The sequence below is a fragment of the Vulpes vulpes genome, chromosome 12 (genome assembly GCF_048418805.1).
Source record: "Vulpes vulpes isolate BD-2025 chromosome 12, VulVul3, whole genome shotgun sequence".
Taxonomy (NCBI): Eukaryota; Metazoa; Chordata; class Mammalia; order Carnivora; family Canidae; genus Vulpes; species Vulpes vulpes.
This window is the reverse complement of record NC_132791.1, coordinates 157,890,440-157,905,932: the sequence shown is the minus strand read 5'-3', so window position 1 is coordinate 157,905,932 and position 15,493 is coordinate 157,890,440. Positions and strand designations below refer to the sequence as shown.

The window sequence follows — 15,493 nt, the reverse complement described above, 5'->3', positions numbered from 1 at the left end:
GTTTCCGGCGGACGCACCGGAAGCTGGCCCCGTTGGGGCTGCGCCTGCGCGGTACGTCGCCGCGGGCCGAGTCTGGCGCGACTGGGGTTCGGTTGGGGGTGTGGTGGGCCGCGGTGGTTCGGCCGGCTAGTGAGGGCCCGGGAGCGCGGCCGGCAGCATGCCAGAGATTAGGGTCACTCCCCTGGGTGAGTGTGGGCCGCGGAGGGCCGGGCCGGGCTCCCCTCCCGGGGGCGGCTGTGGGTCGGGTCCCTGCCCGCGGCTCTGCTACGCCCTCCGCGCTCCTCCCGGTGAAAGGAGGGTGGGTCCGGGAGCGGGCGACCTCTCCTGGGGTCCACCCTCCGACGCCCCGACACAGCCGCAGGGCCTGCGTGGTCGCTGCGCTGGCACCGGGCCGCGGGGACTGTGCCTCCGCTGCCCGCAGCTTCCCGCTCGCCCCGTCCAGCCGTCCGCTCTCACTTCAGCCTTGTCTCACTTCATCTCTGCAACGCTCTTTGTTGTTTTTATTTTTAAAAGAGGCTTTCCATTTTGTAAAGATACACGCGCGCACTTTTAAAAGCCCAAAAAGCGCAGAACGTTGCGGAGGAGGAGGATCACTGAGAATCCAGGGTCCCAGGAACAACTGGGGTTACCTTTTTGCCCTTTGGTGGCGCGCGCTTTAGAGGTCTCTGGGCGCCCTCCCCGCCCTGGCACTCCGTGCTCTTCCAGAACTGGCCGGGCTTCGTGTGCGGTTCCCCGCAGCTCTATTTCCTTTTTCATGGTATGAGCTCTTTCCCAAAATAGCATCCCCTCGTGTGGACGCTGAGCGGGAGAACACCCCTTCCTTCCTGCCGGGTTAGAGTACACCCCCCATGCCCCTGCCTCTGGCACCCCTCCAGGGTCTCCTCGGGTCGTGCTCTCCAGCCTGCCCCTTCAGGATGTGGCCTCTTTCTCACCATCACTTTGAGCGGTTCTGCCTTTCTACTGCTTGTTACCCCAGCCTGCACCTGATGTGCTCCCAGGGCCACAGCAGCAGCAAAGCACAGCCTCATGGGCTCCCTGGGCACATGGACCAGATACAGACAGTCTTGGGTCACTCCAACCACACAGCCTTTGTACAGATACCCCTCCCATCTCCCCTCTTTCCCTCTCCACCCTGCTCAGAAGTCATTTTAAGGTGGACTTACTTGCCTGGTTCTGGTTCTGGAACCTTCTGTGTCATATTCTTCAGGGTCTAAACTCAACCTGATGGGCTCAGTGCTGTGTCTTATCTACATGGCCATTGTCTCCTTCCTCTGAAACATAAACTCCTGTGGACATGGTGTCACCTTTCTTTGCTCCTGAGTCTTACCTCCTTTTGTGTGTCCTAGACTCTTCCTCACATCCCCTACCCAGTTTGGGCCACTGTCCTTGCTCCCTGGGATGGTTGTGGGTCCTGTTGGGAGTAGGGGCTAGTACCTAAGAGCTGAACTCTAGAGTCTGGAAAACCATCCCTGGCCCCATGCTAAGAGCCATGTGCCCATGGGCTGATCCCATGACTTCTGTAAAGAGGGGTAGCTCTCCCCTTCCCCCACTACCAATGTCTGGAGGGCCCCTGTGCTGGGCACAGCTTAAGGGTTAAAGGCACAGTAGGGAGCAGACAGCTGAGACCCTGGTGTGGTCCTGGTGGGGCAGGAGCAGGCCTACGAGAGCCCTCCAGGCCACTACCTATGGCTGGGCTTCCTGAGGCACACAGACAAAGCTCTTGGTTGGGGTCACCTACTGTTGTCACGGGGGATTGAAGCTTCTCAAGGACCAGCCGTTCTGGGCCACCATGATGTGTGTGGTACTCACAGAAGGTTCAGATGGCTGGTAGAGGGAGGCTTGTAGGATCAGGATGGAAAGACAGTCATTTGCTGTCATCAGGTCCTGCAAGGCTGTGTCCCTTTCTTGGGCCTCCAGACCCCAGAGGAGGTAACGGATGGCTAGAGGTGTGGCATGGATGTTTCGTGCCTGGGGCTGGAGCAGATGAATAGGGCTTGATGTCAGGAACATGGATAGGACTGTTAAATTCTGGGCTGTGGGTGCCCTGAGAGGGTGTGGTAGTGGGGCATCTACACTACATTCACTGGACAGTTGAGGCCGTGGCTTCCCATAGCTGGGCAAACACCGTTTAGGTGCCCCTCTGCAGTGACATCGCCTGGAGATACTTGATGCCTTCTGGGAGTAGGTCATGAGGGAGAGGGCCCCATAGCTCAGATACGACCCCAATTGAGTGTTCAAGAGGGGTGGTGACACCCTGTGGAGCACCAATGTAACCCCATTCAGTGCCAGTACCATAGTCCAGCACCTATTACACAGTCCCTAGCATTTGAAGGTTCTGATCAGCCACAGTAGATGGGCTGCTGCCTCCCGAGGTGCGGGGCTTTTCCATCTGATTTAGTTGTTAGTGGCAGGGCCGGAGGCTGGAGGTGGAATTGGGGAGGGCATGTGAGCTAGAACTTGCTTGGTAGCCTTTGCCCCTGCCCTGCACATTTCCCTGGCCTATGTGTACGGGTGGCAGTGGCAATGCTTCTTCCCTCACACATCATCTGTGTAGCAGCCATGGAGGTCTGGTTTGTCCAGCACACTGAGGGTTCTGCAGGGCCAGGGCCCCAGAGTGCCCAGTAGAGGTATGAGGCAGGTAGCAAGGCCTTGATCTTGGGGCTGGGGCAATCACTTGCAGCAGTTGAGAAAGGGACATGGGGGTGACAGCATCTAATCTCGTCTTCCTTTTCAGGGGCTGGCCAGGATGTGGGCCGAAGCTGCATCCTGGTGTCCATTGCTGGCAAGAATGTCATGCTGGACTGTGGAATGCACATGGGCTTCAATGATGACGTGAGTACCAAGGGAAGGTGGCCTGTAGGGACCTCACTCGGCAGGACCCCATGCTCCAGAGCGTCAGGCTCTGACCGTGGAGTAGGAAGTCTAGGCAGGTCATGTAGGCAGTAGTAGGAGGCAGGTGGGTCTGGGGTCACTGCATTCCCCGGCAGTCCCTCCACTATCACTTGACAGATAGGGTGCCTTGTGTGGAAAGGTTGGTCTGTATGGAGCAGGGGCTCTTGGGCTCCTTGCAGGGTCATGTGGGGCAGCTTGGCGCTCTCCACTCAGGGCTTGGTTACTGGTTCTGGCAGTTTGACCCCTCCCTGTGTTCTTGGAGCTGTGAGCAGTCAGTGGTCCTGGTGTCGCCTACAAGGGTGGGGGTACTGGTGTCCAGGCTCAGCCTGCGCTCTCATTCCCCACTCCTGGGGGCTGCTCTCTGGAATGCTGGCAGATCCAGGGATGTTGTGCTCTGACCCTTTCTCTTGGCTTCTCAGAGGCGCTTCCCTGACTTCTCCTACATCACCCGCAACGGCCGGCTGACCGACTTCCTGGACTGTGTGATCATCAGGTGGGCACCTTTCTTTTTTTTTATTTTTTTATTTTTTTAGGTGGGCACCTTTCAGCTGTTAGTGGTAGTGTTGTGTGTTGTGGGCTCACATCTAACCCCACCTTGAGGATGCTTAGGAGCCCAGGAGAGCTGCCTAGGTTTTGTTCCAGGGTACTGATGTGGCACGCCCCAGGCCCCAGGGCTGGTCGTCCTGGAGGTTGTGTATGTGCATGAGGTCATAGGTATTCACAGTTGCTCCTTGGTGGGCTCTGGTCAGCACGGTGGAGCTAGGGGGCATCCTGTGCTATGCATGCCTATTGGCTGTGCCCAGGTGTCATGAATGAGAGCTCCATGTACCCCAGGAAGATGAGGCTGTGTTAGGGCAACAGGCCCATGGTAGGGAGGCCCCCTTCCCCCCCGCCACATTGCAGAATGGCCCGTTTCTCGTGAGATCCCCCCAGGCTCCTTCTCAGGCCTCCTCACTCAGCCTCTCAGCATCATTTGGCAGCAGTGACTATGCCCTTCCTGCTGGTCCTCGATTCTCACAGACTTTCCCATATGTTCCCATCCACCCTGCCCCTGACTTCCAGACTTGGGTCAGGCCCCTCTGGTGGCAGTCGACCTCCCCAGCCTGGCTGAATGGGGCTCCTGCTTTCCTCCAATTCCTCACACTCCACCCAGATCGTCCACGGTGTGTGTGGTCCAGCCCATTCCCAGACCCTGACCTTTTCCATGTGGCCAGATGACCACACAGCCTCTTGCTGGTCTTCTCTCTGCATCTCCAAGCCAGAGGATCTCTGACCCAAGGCAGCCCTGTCCTCAGCTGCTCTGAGGCTCTTGTGGTCTCGGTTCCTCTTGGATATGGGCTTGAATGCAGCGGGTCTGCTCCATTCGTGGACACATAGCACTCTGTTCCCTCTGCCCCAGTGCCTTCCTGCCATGGTTCACATGCCATGGGGTCTTCCTGCCCATCTATCTGCCAGAGATGGTATCTGTCCTGATGCCCAGTCCTCCTCTTAGCTCCTTATTACTCCATAGAACACGTGTCCATCTGATACGAGTATTACCTCTTTACTGCTTACTGCTTCATCAGACACTTAGACTGTAAGTTCCAGGTAGATGGTAGTTTTTATCTATTTTGCTCATTCCTCATTCTGTGGTACTTAGGACAGCATCTGATACACAGTAGGCAGTCAGGACATGAATGGATGAATGGATGGAATGACTGTGAGTCTCTGCTGGTGTGGAGGGGCTGTGGAGGGGGCAGGCTTGGTTGGGGAGCAGTGGTCCTGGGCTGACCTGTGTTGCACCCCCAGCCACTTCCACCTGGACCACTGTGGGGCACTCCCCTACTTCAGCGAGATGGTGGGCTATGACGGGCCCATCTACATGACCCACCCCACCCAGGCCATCTGCCCCATCCTGCTGGAGGACTACCGCAAGATTGCTGTGGACAAGAAGGGCGAGGCCAACTTCTTCACCTCCCAGATGATCAAAGACTGTATGAAGAAGGTGGTAGCTGTCCACCTCCACCAGACGGTCCAGGTCAGGGTACCAACAGACCCCATCTCACTCTCTGCTATTGCGAGACCACCAGGAGGCAGCACTGGGCAAGCACATGGGGTCCCAGCCCAGATTCAGAGGCATACAGGGCAGTGTGCCAAGCGCCCATCAAGCATGTGGAACCTCTGCTGTTCCCCAGCTCTGCCTGAGTGCTTCTGAGAGGGTGTGTCCGCCAGGGGCAGCAGGTGGCAGAGACTGGACAGTGAGATGGGCAAACCCCAAAAGGCAGCCAGTACTGGGCTCTGGAGTTTGTTTTTTGTCTCAGTAACTTATGTGTGGGTCAGTGAGGAAGTGAAGGGTTTTAAGCAGGCAAATGTAATCAAATTGGGTAAAATTTATCACAAAGATTATAGATTTGTTTCTTCTTAGGGTTAGTGGGTTTTGCTTGTTATTAGGTACCTGTGTACTTTTAGTTATTTCATTTCTGGTTGAACCTGTTGTCAACACGAAGTACGTGTGTTTATCTTTAATAATGATTTTTATCTTAAAGTCTGTGTCTCTGGTAATATCATACCATCCTCAGATTTCCTGCTTTTGGCTCTTTGTATAGTATGTCTTTCCATTGTTTTACTTTCAGCTTTACGTATCATGTTTAAATGTAGCTCTTTTAAAAAAAAATTTATTTATTCGTGAGAGACAGAGAGAGGCAGAGACATAGGCAGAGGGAGAAGCAGGCTCCATGCAGGGAGCCCGATGCGGGACTTGATCCCGGGACTCTAGGATCACGCTCTGAGCTGAAGGCAGACGCTCAACCGCTGAGCCACCCAGGCGTCCCAAAATGTAGCTCTTTTAAGTGTCATGTAATTTTGTTTTGTTTTGTTTTAGGCATGTGAAAATGTATTTATTTATTTATTTACTTTTTAGTTTTTTATTTATTTATGATAGTCACACAGAGAGAGAGAGAGAGAGGCAGAGACATAGGCAGAGGAGAAGCAGGCTCCATGCACCGGGAGCCTGACGTGGGATTCGATCCCGGGTCTCCTGGATCGCGCCCTGGGCCAAAGGCAGGCGCCAAACCGCTGCGCCACCCAGGGATCCCTGAAAATTTGTTACTGTCCTGTTTTCACCATTGAATGTAGGATCTTGGTTTTCGCTTTTTGCCTTTGTATCAGGCCAAAAGAGAGATGTTGGCTATTTTAACTATTTTCTTTTTTTTTTTTTTAAGATTTCATTTATTTATTCATGAGAGACACAGAGAGAGCAAGAGGCAGAGACACAGGCAGAGGGAGAAGCAGGCTCCACGCAGGGAGCCTGACATGGGACTCGATCCTGGGTCTCTAGGACCACACCCTGGGCTGAAGGCAGCGCTAAACCGCTGAGCCACCCAGGGATCCCTATTTTAACAATTTTAAAGCAAACTCCAGGAATGTCACTAACAGCTTGACCTTTGTGACCAAATCCAGCAGCCACAACGTCATCATTTTCCTCAATAAAATTCAAACAGCCATCATTGGGTACCAAGCTGTGATTTTTTGCCATTCTTGATCAGCTGGACCCTGACACACTTCCTGATGGCAGGATTTGGCTATTTGGCTTCAACTCCTACTTCTAGCACAATTCCCCTTGCACGGGAAGCACCTTCAACTCAGCTGCTGAGCTATCCAGGCGTCCCTTATTTATTTTTAAAGATTTTATTTATTTGTTCATGAGAGACACAGAGAAAGAGGCAGAGACAAAGGCAGAATGAGAAGCAAGCTCTATCCGGGGAGCTCTATGTGGGACTTGATCCTGGGACCCCAGAATCACACCCTGAGCCGAAGGCAGACTCAACTGCTGAGCCATCCAGAAGTCTCAAATATTTTATTTTTATTTATTCATGAGAGACAGAGAGAGGCAGAGACATAGGAAGAGAGAAGCAGGCTCCCTGCAAGGAGACCAATGCAGGACTCTATCCCAGGACCTATTACACCCTGAGCCAAAGGCAGATGCTCAACCATTGAGCCACCCAGGTGAACCCTGTTCTTCACTTTTTGAGATAATTTACCTTCCTCCCGAAGAACGCCAATATGGATCTGTTGGCAATGAATTCACTTTTGTTTGTCTGCACATGGGTCTGCTTCACTCTTATTCCTGAAGGACTCTTCATTCTGTGTGGAATTATAGTTTGGCAATTTCTTTCTCTCAGTACTTTGAATATGTCTTCTTATTCACTGTTTGGAAGAGAAGCTTTTTTTTTTTTTTTTTTTTTTAAAGATTTTATTTATTAATTCATGAGATAGAGAGGCAGAGACACAGGCTGAGGGAGAAGCAGGCTCCATGCAGGGAGCCCGATGTGGGACTTGATCCTGGGGCTCCAGGATTACACCCTGGGCTGAAGGCGGCACTAAACCGCTGAGCCACCTGGGCTGCCCTGGAAGAGACTCTTTAATCTTAGGCTGCTTGTAGGATTATGCCTTTTTCTTTGGATTATGGTGCATGTGCTGTGGTGGCCCTGCATGTTCTGTTCTCCTGGAGCCTACCAGAGGTGAAGCCTCTTGGATCTGTGACCTGGGGTCTTTTGTCATATTCTTCCAGTGTTACACCTGCCCATTGTCCTCAACCCAGGGCCCAGATTGAGGAATGTTAGGCCTTCTTGCTCCAGACCTTCCCTCACATGTTTATTGTTCTGTGCTTTGTGCTAGGCAGTCCTTTCTATGTATTGATACTCTTTGATTATATATAACATGCTGTTAAATTAATCCGTTTAGTTCTTTTTTTTTTTTTTTTTCCATTTATGATAGTCACAGAGAGAGAGAGAGAGAGAGAGAGAGAGAGAGAGGCAGAGACATAGGCAGAGGGAGAAGCAGGCTCCATGCACCGGGAACCCAATGTGGGACTCGATCCCGGGTCTCCAGGATCGCGCCCTGGGCCAAAGGCAGGCGCCAAACCGCTGTGCCACCCAGGGATCCCAATCCGTTCAGTTCTTTACTGGGGTTATTACAGTTTCTGGTTTTAGAATTTCTGCTTTTTAAAATAATTTCTCATTTTTTTGGTCAACATTCTGTCTTGAATTTCTCCAAATATTTTGATCACAGTCCTCTTAAACTCTGTCTGAAGATTGTAGGAGCCCTGAATCTACTTCTCTAGATAGTTGTTTCTCTTGTTTTACATGGTCTTGTCTTATTTCTTGTGTCTGGCTGCTTTTGGTTGAGAACTGGGCATTATGTGTGAGAAACAGGAAATGATAAGGCTTGGAACCATGTTTTCCTCTTCTGCCCTCTGCCTTCCTGGTGTCTACCTTCCTGGTCCGTCTGCCATCCTCTTCAACTGACCACATACCAGCATAGCTGGCAGACTTGACTTGAGCCCTCTCCTCTGTAGGTGGACGATGAACTTGAAATCAAAGCCTACTATGCGGGCCACGTGCTGGGGGCAGCCATGTTCCAGATTAAAGTGGGCTCAGAGTCTGTGGTCTACACGGTCAGTGGAAGCATTTGGGGCACAGGGGGTGCTGCTTGGCCAGGGGGAGGAGGCACCCACTTTACTGCCACATTCTTTGCCAGGGTGATTATAATATGACCCCAGACCGGCATTTGGGGTGAGTAGACAGGTTTGTTTCCTCCTGTGGGGACCCCCTCCCCAAGTGTGCAGTGATGCTTGTGGATGTGCTTGGTGCCTGGGCTGTCTGTGCGTTGGTTTCTGCCACGTGTCCCCTATGCATGGCAAAGGCTCTTCCTCCTGTCTCCCCTCAAGTGTGCTGCTATGCCAAAGGGTCCAGGGAGGCTGTGGCTGGGGTCTGTTTTGCTGCTTCTCGCTTTGCAGCCGTGTGGGTTGTCCACCTCTGGCCATACCCTCCTCTGTTACAGAGCTGCCTGGATTGACAAATGTCGCCCCAACCTACTCATCACAGAATCTACGTATGCCACCACCATCCGGGACTCCAAACGCTGCCGGGAGCGAGACTTTCTGAAGAAGGTCCACGAGGCTGTGGAGCGTGGCGGGAAGGTAGCTGGTGCTGGCAGGGTGTCAGGCAGGGCTCTGGGCCATGTGCCTGCCCTGACCATGCTACACAGTCCTTCATCCACCCCTGGCATGTCAGGAGATGGGTGCTGTGTGTTCTGGGCATGCACGGAGGAAAGTTTGCTCAGCATTAGTAAGAAACACTCCTCTGGACTAGTGGAGTGCTTATTCAGGCCTCATGTCAGATCCCAGCATAAGGCTGGCCAGAGTATCCACCATGGTCATTTCTGGACAGATTGTGGCTGGGAGCAGGACTTAAGGGCAGAATGTGTGGGCCTTACCTATGGCCCATATGGGGCCTCTGGCCATCAACTACCAGCAGGGCTAGTCTTTATAGCAGCTGCTCCCTGAGCAGGCAGCCATAGGGAACATGCGTCTGCTCACTGTGATCAGATGTGGGTTCAGCTTGGTTGGGGCTCCTGCATGAGCCAGCCTTGTCCTCCCTCTCTAGGTGCTGATCCCTGTGTTTGCCCTGGGCCGCGCTCAGGAGCTCTGCATCCTGCTGGAGACCTTCTGGTAGGTGCAGCCAGATTGTTTTTGGGGACCTCTGGCCTGAGTGGGCATTAGCCATAGGCAGGGTGTACAGAGCTTAGGCTGTAGTGCTGGCAGCTATTAGGTAGAGTCAGGGTGCCTGACATCTGCAGAGGTACCTTCCCAAGCCAGGAGGCTTGTGGTGTCATGTTGTCCCACACCAGGCCCCCCTAACCACATGCTCTGTGTTCCCATTATCTGACCCACTGTAGGGTGAGGTGGGGGCATCAGGGAGTCATTCCTTCCACTGGGCACAACCCAGGTTGGTGGTGTGGGGGTGACGGGCCCGTCATTCCATGGCAGCCTCCTCTACTGTGGCCCTGCACTGCCCACAGGGAACGCATGAACCTGAAGGCCCCCATTTACTTCTCCACGGGCCTGACAGAGAAGGCCAACCACTACTATAAGCTCTTCATAACTTGGACCAACCAGAAGATCCGTAAGACCTTCGTCCAGAGGAACATGTTTGAGTTTAAGCACATCAAGGCCTTTGACCGAGCATTTGCTGACAATCCAGGTCCCATGGTGAGGCTCTGGCCAGGAGGGCTGGGGGATGGCTCTCCTGCGTCTCTTGTAACATAGTCACACCTGCCTCAGGCTTGGACATCTGGGCCAATGCTGGCTGTCCACACATAATGCACTTCCTCTGTGCCTGGGACGTGCAAGGGGTCCCTGCGTATAGGTCTCCCTTAGGGAATGGGGTGCACTGTGCTGCGGGATGGACAGAAGTCAGGGTAGGGCCTGACCAGTACTGGTTCTATGACAGGCGGGCACTGCTGCCCTGATTGTCACACACACCCCCGCAGGTTGTGTTTGCCACCCCAGGCATGTTGCACGCTGGCCAGTCCCTGCAGATCTTTCGGAAGTGGGCAGGGAACGAGAAGAACATGGTAAGAGGTCTGGCTCCCAGGATCAGATGTTGGCCTGTAGGGGAAGGGGTTAGTGAGGACAGGAGCTCTGCTTGGTTAGCAGACACCACTGTTGTCAGAACAGGGCTCAGTATCCTGGGGCCATGTCTCACCCAGGCCGACTCCTGCTATGTGTTGACCTATTTCCATCAGGCAGTAAAGCCTCTGGCCATCTTAGCTGATGGGTACTCAGGCCCGGGTGGGCTTGGGTCTGCAGTGGGGCCTGCGATAGGGAGCTGCTGGCACAGGAAAGGCGCCATTAAGGGTACAGGTTCTGCCAGGCAGGGAGGAACCCCTGAGGTGGGAGCAGGGGTGGCTGGCAGCTCCATTTCTCCCTCCCCATAGGTCATCATGCCTGGCTACTGCGTGCAGGGCACTGTGGGCCATAAGATCCTCAGTGGGCAGCGCAAACTGGAGATGGAGGGGCGGCAGGTGGTAAGTCCCTACTTGGGTTGGTGGGGAGCCCTCAGCCTGCTGCTCGTGGTTAACGGCCTATGTGCACTGTGATGCTGCAGTTGGAGGTCAAGATGCAGGTGGAGTACATGTCCTTCAGTGCCCATGCTGATGCCAAGGGCATCATGCAGCTGGTGGGCCAGGCGGAGCCCGAGAGTGTGCTGCTTGTACATGGGGAAGCCAAGAAGATGGAGTTCCTGAAGCAGAAGATTGAGCAGGAATTCCGTAGGCAGCCCAGGCATGGGGGGTGGGCTTGGGCTGATACAGGGAATGTGGGCAGGGTCTACCCATGGGTTCAGTGTGGGCAGGGCCAGGTGGTCTGGACTGAGGCTCTCTGCCCCTCTCTCTTACCCAGGGGTCAACTGCTACATGCCAGCCAATGGTGAGACAGTGACGCTGCCCACAAGCCCCAGCATCCCTGTGGGCATCTCACTGGGGCTGCTGAAGCGGGAGATGGCACAGGGTATGCAAGGGAGGGCAGTGGGCAGGGGCAGGGCAACAGCACAGCAGATGGACAGCGCTCATCCCTGTCCCTTTCTCTGCAGGATTGCTTCCTGATGCCAAAAAGCCACGGCTCCTACATGGCACTCTGATCATGAAGGACAGTGTGAGTATGTGTGTGCCTGGGTGGGGGCACGGGGTGCCCCCATGCCCCCTGACCTGCCCCTGCCCCACAGAACTTCCGGCTCGTGTCCTCAGAGCAGGCGCTCAAGGAACTGGGCCTGGCTGAGCATCAGCTGCGCTTTACCTGCCGTGTGCACCTACATGACCCTCGTAAGGAGCAGGAGACGGCCATGCGTGTCTATAGCCATCTGAAGAGGTGGGTACTGCACTCCTGGCCCTAGGGGTGGCAGGCAGAGGGCACAATGTGGGGTCTCACTGCACCTCCCCACAGTGTCCTCAAGGACCACTGTGTGCAGCATCTTCCCGATGGGTCTGTGACGGTGGAGTCCATCCTCATCCAGGCTGCTGCCCACTCAGAGGACCCAGGCACCAAGGTGCTGCTGGTCTCCTGGACCTACCAGGTAAGTGGCAGGTCAGGGTGGGTGGGGACTGCCCAGGTGTGCTGCTTGGGGAGAACAAGATGATCGCCTTCTCTTGTTTCTGGCTCCAGGACGAAGAGCTGGGAAGTTACCTCACGTCGCTGCTCAAGAAGGGCCTACCCCAGGCCAGCAGCTAAGGTCAGCTGGTCACCATAGGGACCCGGGCTTCCCCTCCAGGGCCACGTCTGCCTCAGCCCTCATTCTGTGTCCCTGGATGGGGAGCCCACGGCTGGTCACAGCCTTGTCTTTGAGGACAAGACCACAAGTGTCACTGCCTGCCCAACTGGCTGGTTTTGGCTGAGGAAAGAAATAACTCTGGGGACCTCATGACCTTTTATTTCTGTTCCTGAGCCCCTGAGATGGGGGGCTGCACCTGAGGTACTAATTTTCAGTAAAAACAGAACCAAAGGCGGCGTGGATATTCCCTTCTTGATGCTCAAACCTTTTTCCTTCAGTCCACCCATAGCAGGTGCCCAGGCATGTGGGGGCTTTGGGCAGGTGCAGGCCAGTGGGGGGCAGGAGGCCCACATGCCTGCAGAGCTGGGCAGGGTCCAGTGGCTGGGCTGTGTTGGCTGCCCTGACCTCAGTGGGGCTTCTGGGGGTTCTTTGTGGCTTCCATGTGGTAAACCCTGTAGGGCACAGAAGGTTTTCTGCAGAGGCTGGGCCTGGCTGTAGATGCGGGGCTTCCTCCAGGCTGCAGAGCCCCTGCCTCTCCAGGCCCCCCTGCTCCCTGAAAAGAGCCCCTGCCTCTCCAACCCTCCCCTACTAAGAACTTGATCCCAGGCCCAGGTCAGGAGTATAGCTTGGGTGTGGGGCCCCAGGAAAAGAGGTACCTTACTCCAAGCCTCCTGCTTGTGGGCTGCTGGTCTCCAACTGGATTTTTTGGCTAACCTGGGGTTTCCCTGCCTCCAGGGCCCTGACTTTCCTGCTGAACACAGGCTGGATTCCCACCTGGCAGCAGGACAGATAAGGGCTATAGCTGTCCTGTCACCAAGAGCTCCTCCCCTGTCAAGCACCCAGGCTCAGGAGGGAGGAGGGTCAGTCAGTAGGTGTACTTGGCATCTCTGCAGGCAGTCCACTCTTACCAAGGTTCTCGTAGAGCACTGACTTGAGGAATAAGCCATGGGCTGGGGCCACACGCGTCTGATGCCTACCCAGGGGGTCTCGGCTTTCCAGGATCACCTTCACCTGAGCAGGCCTCAAGGCCCCTAGCCCCACAGCCACCAGCACAGCTGTCATCCTCCGCACCTGCAACCCAAGGCCAAGACTGCCATTGGGCCCAGCCCTCAGGGCACCCCCACTCCCACCCCCACCCCTGTCCAGGTGGCTCAGGGCAGAGCCCACCTGTCTGTATAGGAAGGACCGGCTCTCGAACTCCAGGTTCCAGAAACGCAACCTAGAAACACGAGCACATGTGGTGTCTGGGCCAGGGCAGCTCTGAGTCCATGCCACAGCCTTGGGGGGGGGGGGGAGGAGGCTGGGGAGGACTGGTTCCCCCTGTCTTCCAACGTAGCAGTTCCCACTGGCCACTCTACCCTCAAGTGAAGCTGGTGGGAGGGACACCAGGAATGGGAGGGGCAGCAGAGCCTTCTGAGGGCCTTGGCAGTGGGGACAGGGCCCTCAGGTGGAGGTGATGCTGAGGTGGAGGTGGGGGCAGGGCTCTGGGGCAGTGGAGGCTTCGAGCATAGCCAGCTCATCTACCAGACACCCAAGCCCCAGGCCAGGGATCTTCAGCTGACCATGCAGAAGCCCCCCCACTTCAGTGCTGGCTCAAACTGGGAAGTTTTGTAAGTCAACAGCTGAGGTCGGGCCAGAGGCCCCAGGGACCGGAGAAGCAACCCCCTGCCAGGTAGGGCCAGAACCACTGGCCTGGTGCTTCTTTTTCAGCAAAGCCTTTTCAGCAGCTGCCAAGGTCCATTTACTAGCGCCGCACCGGGCAGGGCAGGGAGACCTTGGAGAAAGAACATTTTCTGTTTTCTGCCCCCAGTATGGCAGGAACCCAAGTGGGGTGGGGGAGTGGGGCAGCTTGCAGGTTCATGGCTGTCGGGGCCATGCCACTCAACTGACTAGCTAATCTCCCCAGGAGGGCTGATGGGGCCCAGAGGGGTGCACTACCCTTGCCAGGGAAGGTGCTAAGTCGAGCTCCCCCAGCCTCTGGCCTGTGTGCAGGGTGCCCTTCCTTACCTCTTCTCCTGGGCAAGGACAAAGGGGCTGCCTGGGTCAGGGGACACTGAGGCTCGGCGCAGTGTGCGCACTGAGCTAGTGGTTGGGCTGCCAGCTGACTGGAAGGCTCTGAAGTCATGTGTCCCCAGGAGGTGCTGGGCAGCCTCCTGCATGGCATCCACATCCAAGCAGCTGTGGGGAGCCAGATGAGTGGTCAGGAGGGCGTAGCCAGCCAGGTGGACCTGGCAACCCCCTCTGGTTCATGCACACCCCACACTCACTCTGCCCTCAGTGGCCAGCATCGGTTTCGTTCAAACACAGACAGCTGGTCAGGCCGGTGGCAGCCCGTGACCAGGCGGTACAGGTAGGTCCTGGATGTGGCTGCATGGCGCGCATGGAAGTCACTGGGTACTCTGAAAGCTTGCAGTACACTGTGGGTGCAAGATTAGGTACTCCACAGAGATCCCACAAAGTTCCGTCCTGACCCCAAGAGATTCCGGACTTAGGGCCTCCACCCACTCTGGACCAGTCTGGAGACAGCAGACGGGTGCTTACCGGATGGCCGGGTGCCTCACGTGGGCGTTGAGCGCCTCTGCCAGGACTTCGGGGGAGAAAGGAGGCTGGCCTGAGCGGCGCTGGACGTCCAGATGGGCCGCGTTGCTCAGCGCGTGAACCCCCGCATCTGTGCGGCTGGAGATCGTGAACCTGACAGGCACCACCGAATTCAGCCGCTTTGCAGCCTCCTGCGGGGACAGAGCTCCCTGGGGTGAAGGCCGCAGCCCCAGGGCGCGGGGGCTCCCACCTGTCCCTGCCCCGGGTCTCTCCCTCTCCACTGCGGGCGGCGGGCAGGCAGAGCTCACCTCCAGGTAGTTGAGGACGCCGACGGCGCGCTGGGAGCCCCTGACAGCCGCGACCCCGCTGCAGAAGAAGGCGGGCGCAGGTGAGCAGGGGGAGGCCGCCTCCCCCCCCGCCGGTCCTCCTGGCGTCGGGCCCTAAATCTGGCTCCCACCCCCCACCTCGGGGCCAGGGGAGGACCGGAGCCGTACTTAAAGTCCGTGCCCAAGTACTGGAAGTACACGAGGTAGCGCGCGGTCACCGAGCCTGAGGCCGGGCCCATGGCGGGAGCGGCGGAGAGGCTCCGGGTCCGCGGGACCGGGCGAAGGCTGGGGGTGGGCAGGCACCCCAAACTCAGCAGAACCACACGTGTGCCCCGAGCGCCTGCGCGCCCAGAAAAGCAGCGTGGCCACGCCCCCGTCCCTGCGCCTGCGCCGTAGCGTTCCTCCCGCCTCGGCAGTCCAGCACTCACCCGCCCCACGACGGCTGAGGGCGGGAGCGGGGGGCGGGGCCAGACTTAAGGGAGCGGGTGCAAACTGCGGAGCCGTTGGAGAGCGAGTGGGCCGGATCCCGCCAGCGGCGCCCGAGAGGCGCTCCCGTGGGCTTTCACACTTCCGTCCACCCTCGCTCCTGTTCCCCCGCGCCCGCCGGCCTGGCGTGGCTCCGTCCCCACGATCCGCGCCGGCGGTTCTTGC

The 15,493-nt window shown here is 56.5% G+C and overlaps 2 protein-coding genes across 7 annotated transcripts; one reads left to right on the top strand and one right to left on the bottom strand.

Annotated features, from left to right (window-relative positions):
* The first annotated feature begins 21 nt into the window (after positions 1–21).
* INTS11 (integrator complex subunit 11) lies at positions 22–12,209 on the top strand. Of its 4 annotated transcripts, none has more exons than XR_003236268.2 (17): positions 22–185; positions 2,735–2,832; positions 3,312–3,385; positions 4,681–4,909; positions 8,228–8,326; positions 8,410–8,444; positions 8,713–8,851; positions 9,318–9,382; positions 9,733–9,922; positions 10,204–10,287; positions 10,651–10,740; positions 10,821–10,983; positions 11,114–11,221; positions 11,304–11,365; positions 11,436–11,578; positions 11,679–11,783; positions 11,873–12,209. XR_003236268.2 is itself a non-coding variant. In XM_026007096.2 (17 exons), exons 1-17 carry the CDS (start codon positions 158–160, stop codon positions 11,936–11,938), a joined length of 1,803 nt encoding a protein of 600 aa, XP_025862881.1. In that variant the 5' UTR covers positions 22–157; the 3' UTR covers positions 11,939–12,209. The 4 variants fall into 4 exon arrangements, 2 of the variants coding, with proteins under 2 accessions (XP_025862881.1, XP_025862882.1); XM_026007096.2 differs by having other exon boundaries at positions 11,654–11,783; XM_026007097.2 differs by lacking the exon at positions 10,204–10,287 and having other exon boundaries at positions 11,654–11,783.
* On the bottom strand, positions 12,122–15,213 carry PUSL1 (pseudouridine synthase like 1). Of its 3 annotated transcripts, XR_003236269.2 has the most exons (9): positions 15,011–15,211; positions 14,825–14,882; positions 14,520–14,707; positions 14,246–14,395; positions 13,986–14,156; positions 13,146–13,197; positions 12,887–13,049; positions 12,635–12,752; positions 12,294–12,430 (listed from the first exon to the last, which is right to left on the bottom strand). XR_003236269.2 is itself a non-coding variant. In XM_026007098.2 (8 exons), the coding sequence occupies exons 1-8, from the start codon at positions 15,079–15,081 to the stop codon at positions 12,183–12,185; spliced, it is 1,101 nt and encodes a 366-aa protein (XP_025862883.1). In that variant the 5' UTR covers positions 15,082–15,213; the 3' UTR covers positions 12,122–12,182. The 3 variants fall into 3 exon arrangements, 2 of the variants coding, with proteins under 2 accessions (XP_025862883.1, XP_025862884.1); XM_026007098.2 differs by lacking the exon at positions 12,635–12,752 and having other exon boundaries at positions 12,122–12,430; positions 15,011–15,213; XM_026007099.2 differs by lacking the exon at positions 12,294–12,430 and having other exon boundaries at positions 12,541–12,752.
* Positions 15,214–15,493: the final 280 nt, after the last annotated feature.